We start from the raw sequence: 11,448 nt of genomic DNA, 5'->3' as shown, positions 1-11,448 counted from the left end.
CGAGTGGGCACTATTACTTTGAGGGAGCTCAGAGATAACGTTATTATTTTGAGGGGCACAGAGGGCGCACTATTACTTTGAGAGGACTCAGAGAAGCCACTATTATTTTGAGGAGCACACAGGGTATTATTTTTCAAGGGTACAAAGTGGGCATTATTCCCATGTGGGAGGGCACAAAGAGGAATTACTACTATTTGAGACACAAAGGGGCCATTATTTCTTGTGGAGTTCATTATAGGGGAATTATTACTGTGTGGGGCTCAAAAGGAGGGGGGCTGAAAGGTTCATTGAAGGTAGCAGCAGGATGAGGAGAGTTTGCAGAGGTGAATCATACCTGGGAAAAGTCTTCATGGTGGTCTGGGTCCATATAGACAAAAAAAAGTATTAAAACTCCAGAGGAACATCACCTGTAGTCGCTAAAGCAGGTATCTAATATCTAGTGACAGTATTATTTAGAGGGATACTAGAGCTGAGTTGCTATATTATGTTTACTTGGTCTAAGGCTTGAATATAAGTAGAAAAGATATACCGGTATGTGGATAGATAAATAGCTTAGACCTAAGATGGAGAACTAGAAGAAGACGACAAGTTGGATCCATCTCAACATTCTGCAATAGACTATAAGAAATCACCACACTTTTTTTGCATCTTTATTAAGATCGGACATCAGTAACAATATTATAATTGTCATACAACACAATAAAACAGCTCAAACATATTAAAAAAAAAAACAACACAAAAATGAAGCCATGAAGTTACTGTACAAAAACAAAGGCACCGGGCTGCCTGGTAAATGTGCAGTGCCCCACCCTACAGTCTTTCTACTCTCCGTTCCTTCCAGGTTTATTGCATCTATCACAGAACATGTTCTCTCAATACATTTTACAGATCTCAATCAATATGGAACCTGTTTTGTGGAAGGATACCCCAGTGATGTCATGCCACCAACGTTTCGTCATGTCCATATGCACTAACAATTACTATGCATGTTCCCTTTTGCAAGAAAGAAATCCTCCACAGTTTATATACACAATACAAAACACAGGCACTCAGAATCATCCCTTTCCCCAAATAAGGTGAAACACAGTTAAAGGCTATCAGTATGGGTAAAACCGTGAAAAAATTGAATAAAACAGAGAAAAAGAATTGCACTTACGATATGCTTGTTATATGGAATCAGGCAACAGAGCTCTATAAGGTATGCTTCTATTTATTTACTGATTGAAAACGCATTCATTAATTAACAGCCCCATAAGGACCCAAATTTCTGGTAAAAGCAAAGGCACAGATGCAGCCCTCCAAATGTTTTATTTAGTGGCCCCTGTCACAAATCTCCATTATATGACATTACATGGCAAACATGGGCAGCCATGACATAGCTGGCATAACAGTGGCACCTTGTCTACATCTAGTATATGCCTGGTATTGGCAAATCCAACATTTTTAGAGTGATTCTGTCACCAGGTTCATGTTGCCTGAACCATGGACAGAAGGTACCTGGGACTGGGATACCTGTTACCCCATGGGTGTTTTATTCAAAATTGTTACGGTGTTTCATAATACACATTTTTTGAAGTTTGACTCAGAAATGAGCTCCTAACAGGGGTAGGCAGTGCGAGCTTCTCCCCACCCTCTGCATGCACAATGACAGCTCTCGCCCTACATACATGGAGAGAAGCTGTCAGTCTCCATGCAGTGTGTGGGGAGAGTCCGACTTGGCCAGTTCCCATGACTCAAAGCTCAACTCTGAGTCAAACTACAAAGTGTGCAGCGTTTCAGAAGAAAACCCCCACTGGGGCTACAGGCATCTCAGTCCCAGATTCATGCTGCCTGTGGATTGGGCAGTATGAACCTGAGGACAGAATCCCTTTAAAGGGTATTTGTGGTTTGAAAGTACTCAGGTTATTATATTATGGATGTGCATGGTCTACTATTTTCTAATTTTCTGCAATTTCGTAATAGACTTCAATAGCAGAACAGTTCCTGCTGTAAGTAGGCTGCACCCAAAGGCCCAGTGCAGCAGCACCCAAAGCATTAAAGATCTTTAGGCACTCAGTATGTCACAGCATGCTCCAGTATAATACTCCATCAAAGGAACTGAACTCAATGTATTTTCTAGATGAATTGAGGAAATACTTCTGCGTCACAACCTCTATGACACCGGAACCATTAGGAGGTACAATCTAGGATCATACAATTCTATAGGCCCTGAATTAAGAATACATAAAACAGATTTGTAGTAAGGCTTGAGGGCGTACAGGCCTCCAGACACATTAGAGGTTAGTCGTCTGAACCCGCCTAAGACAGTGGAGCTGGACAACTCTCTATGGGGGTGGCTCAACTTTCCTACGACAGATGATGTTGGGTGGAAGAAGCATCGGGGACGTCGAATTTCAAAGCCCGATCCTTTTGTTCTCCAAGAGATAAGCCATTGCCAGAGTTGTCTGATGGCAAGTTAGTTCCCTAAGCACGAATGTTTGGCCAAGCTGAACTTTCATGTGTATGGAGAAGCCGCTGGAAATGGCTGTCGGTTGAACACGAAGAGAGTAGAGCCGTGAAATTACAACGACTCCTTTACAACCCTTCAACAACCCATTGTGGAGACCCTGATTTACCCATTCTCTATCTTCTGATCGTTTATCCTCCTGTTCAGCTAATAAAAGTTTATTGGGAAATTGCATTATATATTAGCTAATGTACAAGCAAAACTATCAATACCATTAAACTTAACCAAAACTATTAGCTACCAACAGCTACTGACACACAAAATTATAGTGTAGCTTCGAAAGCAGTTCTGTAATGCCAATGACAAAAAACCATCCGCCAAGTGAGAACTTTACAGCAAATCACATGTATACACGGGTATGTACTTTACAGTAAGTGGGACTAATCTGTCAGGTGACAAACAGTGTAACCTGTAATAGAAACTATTAGATACAGATGGTTCCTCTAATGAAAAGTTTCAAGATTTAGAAGACAAAATCTTATAGTCACAAAGCTCAGGAAAATAACATATACATAACTTATAACGCCTATACAGTAACACACTTCTGTAAAATCTTTCAATCTGCCTACAAAGCAATTTATTGTTCTATACTTTTAACAGGTAGCAGGATTATAGCAGGACATGTAATAAAAATGTAAAAACAAGTAAAAAAGTAATAATTGATATAGTATGAAATTTAAACAGAAACTGTGATTTAAGTACATAATGGCAAAAGTTTAGATGAGAACTGGGAAAACTTTTGTTTGTACATCTCTTGCATATATAATGATCTTTAGATGACCCAAAGCTAAGTAAAACAAAAAACCCTGCTGGATGCAATAAAACATAATTTTGTTATTCTGAGTAGTTTAGACACAAGAAGCAAACCCCTCCATGGCCAAGCATTAAAGGGGTCTTCCAAGGCGCTTCTTTTTGCTTAACTGTTATACTGGTAATAGCAGTATAATAACAACTTTTAAATTGGCTTACTTTAATGATAGGCACCGTGGAAAGCGCCCCTTTCATTGTTTAGGTGGTTTAACCCGTTGCAATCCAATTTTGGACTTATGGTTTCCTAGGGGACTTTCTCTTTCTGCCATTATACAATGGCGCCATCTGCTGGCTAGAGCCAGTACTGTAGTATGTGACATGCCGGAGAGGCCCCCGACAACAGAGCGGCCAGTAATCTACAGTAAGAATACCCTGCCGGACGTCTTCCGACATCAAAGCTGTACAGCCTTCAATCAGAATGTCTGAAGACGTCAGACAGTGGATTGGAAAGGCGAGTTTAGACAAAAAAACGTTAATACGAGCGAAAGTGAAGGAGAATCGTTCAGTTTAAACGCAGGCAACGACTGAAGGAGAATCGTTCACTTTTCGTTCTTTGTTCAGATTCAACTGGCATAAAAATCACTCTCGGCTCGTTCACGCCTCATTCCGTTTTAACATTACCCGCTGAGTGTATCACATAGGAATGTGAACCATTGAACAAGAAGTGAACGATTCTCAACGATGATCTGCCTATCTAAACGGGCTGCACAAGCGCGGATGATGACATCACCAGCTTGTTAGTGTGGGCATAGGAGAATTGTGCAGTTGTCATTTAGTATAAAAGGGCCTTTATCCATATGACCGTTGTGTCCAAAACTACAGCGCAGTCCCAGTCAGGTGTAAATGATGAAGAGGATGTGGTGCTCATTGGGTTCTGATGGTCAGTGGGGTCCTGTGGGTTGGAGGACAGGCTATAAATGTTTCAAGATTCCTAAAACTCCTTTGAAAAGCAACCAATGTAATCTTAAAGTGAATGTCCAGCTTTTAACTCTATGATGGTCTGGCATCAAGTTTCTCGGGTCAATAAAGAGGTTGTCCATTTTTTTGTTTCAAATTTTAACCCTTTCCAATCCACGGTCTGACGTCTAAAGACATTCTGATTGAAGGCTGTACAGACCCGATGTCGTAAGACGCCCAGCAAGGTATTCTTACTGTATATTTCTGGCCGCTCTGTTGTCGGGGGTCTCTCCAGCATGCCCCATACCATAGTACTGCCATCTTGCCAGCAGATGGCACCGTTGTGTAATGGCAGAAAGAGAAAGCCCCCTAGAAAACCTGAATCCAAAAATTGGATTGTAAAGGGTTAAAGACAGGTGCAAATGTACTAAAATAACAAATACCGCAGTACTTACCTGCCTCAGCCCTGTTATCAAGCATTGTTGACAGTGGAAGTCAGTTGACCACCACCTGGCAATCAGAGGCTGCTGTGTTACCATTTATTCTACTGTCATCCTGGGTGCCATGATGCCAGGAGTTTGGAATGGTGATGCTTCAGCCACTGATTGGCAGATGACAGCCACCTGACATCCACTGTCAATATAGACTAGGAGAACAGCGGGGCTGCAACACCGGGGGCCGAGGACGGGTAAGTACTGATTTATTGTTTTAGTTGGTTACTTTAACATTTGAAAAAATAACCAAACAACCCCTTTAATTTCTGAACACATTGTTGTAGGTTCAGCACCCCTTTAAACCAAAAACCTCTTCTCTTATACCAAAATAGTACAAACCTTATTAATTTACAGAATTATCATCAGAAAGAAAGTGACATCTGTGGTAGCTGGTGGTGAAAAGACAAGTGCATATTCTCAGTCTATGTATGACTGCTGCTCTGTGTTAACTCCTTATATTTAAAGGGTACTGACTGCAAGACTGTAGGGGCAACCACACCTTTACAAGCGCCAAAGCCTTTCCAACTTTAGCTAAGAGTTTGCTGTACTTAGCTCTTCATAGTATTATGGGTGGGATGTCTAAAGGCCTTTATTAGAACCATATTGTACATTCTTTATGACATGTTAGAACTTTTCAAAAACAGGAAGTACACTTTAAAGCGGTGCACCAAAATAACTCAAGCCTACTGCTAGTGGCTGTGTAGGTGCAGATACTAGCATGCATCAATGGATGTTACAGTAGTAATAAATGTTGGCACCTGGTAGCTCATACCCTATCCTGATTGGCTGAGGGGCCCCATGTGACAGCATCCCCAGCATATGTTGTATCAGGAGGTGTTGCTGCTCTGATCTTGTAATACGCAGTTAATGACATTAAGCATGCAATTTAAACCACCATATAAAGAATAGATTAAATTACATAAACAAGATTCGCTGTAGCCCATTTCTGTCAATACGGACATGAACTTGCCAGTTCGAAATGGCACTGATTTATTTTAAAGGATTATTCCCATCATCGCTAGGATATGGCATCATATTATGATTGGTGGAGGTCCGAACTCGGGCACCCTGGCCAATTCTAAGAAAAAAGGAGGCACAGCACTGGTTTAGCACTGTGTTCTGATTCACAGCATTGGCTAAGTCACCTGGTTGGGTGGCCTTACTCACTTAAATGGGGCTGCACTGCAGTTCCCTGTGCAACAGGCGGCCTGAACATTGGTATACAGGGTAAAACAATGAAGGAGATGCAGAACTAAACCAGCGCTATGGCCCCTTCATTCTCAGGATCGGAACCCGAACAATCATAGAACGATGATGTATCCCGCTGATGCAGACAGCTAATGCCAAGAAGACCCGGTATTAAGGGGCTGTCCGCTAACTGTGTTCCCCTCTTATATAGTTCTCTGTTAGCAGAGGCGGATTTTGGTGCAGGAAGCTGTATGCAGTAGCTGGTAATATCATGCTTGCATGTAACTTCCTACCAGGAGATTGCACAGTACATGAGCATCTTGGAGGTTAAGTATGTAGGCTTTGCTGTGACTACTAGGGGACAGAGGAAGGAACTGCCGAGACTACTAGAGGAGATTGTGGAACACTGCTGCAACTATGGCGAGGAGTAGCATTCAGCTGCACTTACTAGAAGGGAGCACTGTTTCACCTACTGAGAATACTTCAGGGGAGACGGTGAGCTCTGCTGTGACTATTGAGGGAAGTGAGCACAGATGGGATTACTGTGGTCACCAGGTGACACGTAAGGTGAGGTACATATGACATGGCTATATAGTGGTGAATGGTCTGTTTCTTGTCAATACTCAAATTGGCTTGAACGGGGAAAACACGGGTATGAAATAAAACATCTCCTGATTTACGTGGTTATACAAACTAGATTTTGATTTACACTAGATTTACACTTTATTATCCCATTAGTACATTTTTTATTTTTATACATAGAAAAAAAACTTTAGGCCCCCAGCAGAGCCCCGGATTTGGGATTGGGTATGTTCTATTGCTGATAAATAGGCTATGCCAAAGCATGTCAATGTGCTGTGTCCGTGTAAATCGGAGAGCGCACAAACTACCTGCACTCATGCAGGCCTTAGCTGATCAAAGGTAGGAAATTAAATGGTTTCCATGAACAACCAATCTAAGGTTGACTGCTAATAGACATCGGCTGAAATATGGATTGACTCAGCTGGAATTAGCTGTTCACTCTTGCATATAGCCACTTTCACATCGGCGTCGAAAGCTCCAGCCGGAGGTTCCGTCGCAGATCCGGATGAAAATACCGGAAGGAAAAGAGCTGCATGCAACATTACTTCTTCTGTCCCAAAGCCGGGCAAATCTCACTATAGTCAAGCGCTGTTTGGTTCCACCCAGAAACACAACCGATGGGCTACGGGGATTCCCCTTTCCTGCTCCTCAAATGGACCAGGAATTGTTTAGGAAATAGCACCACTTTTCTCCATGGGCTACATCAGGTATTGCAGCTCACCCCTATTTGAAATAAATGGAGCTAGTATAGTAACATAGTATGTAAGGCCGAAATAAGGCACTTGTGCATCCAGTTCAGCCTGTTTCTCCCCAATGTTGATCCAGAAGAAGTGAAAAAAAAAACCCAATGAGGTAGAAGCCACTTCTCCCCATCCAACACTTTCCAATCCACTTTGCATCCTGGTTTTCCCAGAGGGCTTAGTCTTTTTCTGCCATTATACAATGACGCTATATGCTGGCTAAAGCCAGTACTATATGAGGTGACACGTTGGATAGGCTCCGACAGCAGAGAGGCTGGCAATATACAGTAAGAGAACCCTGACGGCTATCTTCCAACATTGGAGCTGTACAGCCTAAAATCATAATGTCTTCAGAGGTTAGACAGTGGATTGGAAAGGGTTAAGGGAAAAAAATTCCTTCCTGACGCTGCAACATCAGACACGGCCCGCAGGTAAGAGAGGCGCTGTTTCACTCCTGTCCTGGTTTAGCAAAATCTTAAAGTCATTACATATAAGGACTTACATTATCAGTATTTTACAGTTAGATTGTCATTGCATCTCAATTGCGCTTGCAAATAGTTTATCCCAGTGAAGTTGCCACATGCAGGGAACGTCAATGATCCAACTTGGGAATACGCAGCATCCTCTACCGTCCAAAATCACAAAATGCTTTCATGCAATCCATGTTTTAAATACACTCAGAATCTAGAACACATTCACGTATAGAAAAGAGCGCATAGAAAAAGTGTTTATACAAATAATACAAATAGTCCTTTCCCCGCGGCTATAAATAAGGCGTTGTTCGCACAAAATCTATTTGGCGTACTTACAAGGATAACAAAAAGGCAGAAAATGTGCATTATGTCCTGCGATAGGCGCTCTATCATTGAGGGTTTGCACTGTCTTTGTGAATAGGACTGCCATCACCTCCTTGCGCCACATTTTCCCCTGTAGGCGTCAGTTCTGTATCAGGTCCCCCAATGACAGATTCCCTAAAAAAACTGAATAAATGGCCATTTTCTGGATGGTAAAAAGTTTCATTCAATGGTGTTCATTTAGAAGGTCCCATTCCTTCTCCAGGAGGTCACATTTTGAAGGGCTTCTCATTGTATCTGTGAATTGTCACACAGCCATGGTAAGAAACTGGTCTGGGCATAGCTGCCACTCCTGTGATGATGCTGGTGGCTGGATCGTAACACAAGATGGTGTCCGTCGCCTCTCCGTTCTCACCTCGTCCACCAAGTATAAAGATTTTCCCGTTGCATACAGACATACCGCAGTTTTCCTATTAAAACAAAATATATATATAAAAGTTGTATGTTTACTTGTAGTGGTATGCTGGCAAAATAGGCGAGGAACACTCCTATGTACATACTCTGCTTAAACCTTATTAGTATGTTATACAGTGCTCAGTGCCTGCAAGCCAATGTTAGACTCTTTATGCAAGGCTTATAACAATGCCCATTATAAGGCTTGTATAAAGAGTCTAACATTGGATTGCAGGAATGCTGCCTTCCAGGAGGTGGCGCTGCAGAGGTATTGTTCCATCTTCCTTGTTCACTAAAACATGAAATACATAGTGATAGAGGGCTAAAAGTGAATTTACTGTACATCACGGGTGAAATCTCACCTTGAGAACTGTGTTCAATTCAGAAGGCCCTACCACCTAAACGACATGAAAATTAGAGACATTCAGGGTAGGGCCACACAAATATCTAAGCAATGAAGATTATAAAACATTGCAAATGAGGAACTGTATAAGGCCGGTTTCACATCTGTGTTTGAACTCCTGGCTGGGAAACAAACTAGGGGAATTGGAGCTCCTAACACAGGAAGAAAAATATGATGTCATAGGCATCACAGAAACTTGGTGGGATGATACAGAAGATTGGAATACAAGGCTTGAAAGATACAACATATTTATAAGGAACAGACCGAAAAAAAGGGGAGGAGGTGTTGCGTTGTATGTTGGGAAAGCATAAATCTCCACAGAGATTCAAGCTTCAGAGCATGGTAGTTTGGGAGAGAATACAAGAAGTCTCATAAGACTGGAAAAGGGCAAACATTGTCTCTATCTTCAAAAAAGGTAAAAAGGTGGATCCAGGAAACTACAGGCCTGTGAGCCTGACTTCTATACTGGAAAATATCTTTGAACAAATTAAACAGCATGTATGCAAGTACTTGGATAAAAATGGAGTGATTAACCAGAGCCAGCACGGGTTTGTAACAAACAAATCATGGCAACCAAATCTAATTTCCATCTATGACAGAATCACTGACTGGGTTAATCAGGAAAACGTGGTGGATATAGTACATCTGGACTTTAGTAAAGCATTTGACAAAGTATCTCATACCATACTTATTGAAAAAATGACCTAATGGGATTGACAGGGCAACTGTTAGGTGGATTTACAACTGGCTTAGTGATCATACTCAAAGAGTTGTCATAAATGGCTGCACATCCAAGAGGAAGAATGCGGAAAACAGCAGCACATGAAATTGACTTGGGTATACTAATAGATCACAGACTGAACATGAGTCAACAATGTGATACAGCAGCAAAAAAAGGCAAACACAATTCTGGGATGCATTAAGAGAAGCATAGAGTCTAGATCATGTGAGGTAATTATCCCCCTCTACTCTTCCTTAGTCAGACCTCATCTGGAATACTGTGCCCAGTTCTAGGCACCCCAATTTTAAAAAGACGTGGACAAACTGGAGCAAGTTCAGAGAAGAGTTACCAAGACGGTGAGCTGTCTGCAAATCATGTCCTATGAGAAATGGTTAAAGGATCTGGGAATGTTTAGCTTGCAAAATAAAGGCTGAGAGGAGACTCAATAGCTGTCTACAAATATCTGAAGGGCTGTCACAGTGCAGAGGGATCGGCCCTATTCTCATTTGCACAAGGAAAGACTAGAAGCAATGGGATGAAACTGAAAGGGAGGAGACAGATTAGATATTAGAAAAAAACTTTCTGGAGGTGAGGGTTATCAATGAGTGGAACAGGTTACCACAGGAGGTGGTGAGTTCTCCTTCAATGGAAGTCTTCAAACAGAGGCTGGACAAATATCTGACTGAGATGATTTAGTGATCATGCACTGAGCAGGGGGTTGGACTAGATGACCCTGGAGGTCCCTTCAACTCTACCATTCTATGATTCTCAGCTTGGCCTGTACAGCCTCTGAGCTTTGGCTTGCCGTATTGCTTTCTGATGTGAAGGAGTAGTTGTAAGGTGCCTTTACCATTGACTTTTTGCTTTCATTAGGATACTGACCATTAGGATCAGTTTTTGTTACTTTAACTACAGTTGGGATTCCTTACGTGACAAACTACACAGATCTTATTTTTTCCAGGTTAGAGCTGAAACTAAACTCTGCGTAGGCTTGTCCGAAGGTTGTATCTTCCTATGTGCAATGTCTTCATGTAATGTTACCTTTCCTTCTTGAAATCATCCTTCCACCCCTTATCAAGAAACTAGTGAGAAAGTACAGGCTCATAAAATGGAAGAATCTGTCTCAAAATGGCCGCTAGATACAAAATGGAGCATTATAAGATGTAAATAAGCTTGTGCGTAGTGAAACAATAATTCAAGCAGATATAGCTTTAGAGCATGAGATACGGTACAATGTCTAATGATGTGTGTCTGTTCTTTTTCATGAGAACCAAGTCTGGACGCAGTTGTTATCAGAAGAAGCCCTCCCACACCTCCATTCGGAGACTTGGACAAAGGAACTGACTGTACTACAGCCACCTGAATCACAAAGTGAATACAAGGGAGGACCAAGATAACGCTGGGAGAAACAGACATTTGAAGAACATTACAGATATATTCTCACTACACTGATTGCTGAGCAATGCATGATTCTTAATGTTTTTCTAACCCAATGAGATTAACGCCGTGACTAATGACGTATTCCTGTATTAGAACTATACCAAAGTGAATAAACGCTCAGTGTACGCGCGCCTTAAGCAGAGTGAGCTGTATATCTGCCGCAGCTCAACTCTACGTATCTGTGGGAACTGATAACTATCTTTGTATAGTTTTTGGCCTCCTTGATGCATCCAGGTACGAACTAATTTGGACCTCAAGACTTGAAAGGTTATGTGACTGTGTATCGGTCCTTAACACTAGGAATGATAAAGAAGTGAGTTTTATTATCTGGATGGCTGTGGTAGAGAAACCACTTCAGGAAGGCCCATTTGGATCCTGGGGACTAAAGAGTTAACATATATTTCTGTAGGGCCAGAATGT

General features: G+C 41.8%; 1 protein-coding gene across 2 annotated transcripts in view; it reads right to left on the bottom strand.

Moving 5' to 3' along the window:
- Positions 1-643: 643 nt before the first annotated feature.
- The window catches only part of KLHL24 (kelch like family member 24), a 60,574-nt gene continuing 49,769 nt past the window's right edge, over positions 644-11,448 (bottom strand). For both annotated transcript variants that reach the window (XM_066598238.1, XM_066598239.1), the window contains exon 7: positions 644-8,481. In XM_066598238.1, coding sequence (XP_066454335.1) covers positions 8,281-8,481 — 201 coding nt within the window. In that variant the 3' untranslated portion in view covers positions 644-8,280. The remainder of the gene's footprint in view (positions 8,482-11,448) is intronic.

The sequence above is a fragment of the Eleutherodactylus coqui genome, chromosome 1, assembly GCF_035609145.1.
Source record: "Eleutherodactylus coqui strain aEleCoq1 chromosome 1, aEleCoq1.hap1, whole genome shotgun sequence".
In the NCBI taxonomy this organism is placed as follows: domain Eukaryota; kingdom Metazoa; phylum Chordata; class Amphibia; order Anura; family Eleutherodactylidae; genus Eleutherodactylus; species Eleutherodactylus coqui.
Note: the sequence above shows the minus strand (reverse complement) of the source record. Positions and strands in the feature narration are given on the sequence as shown.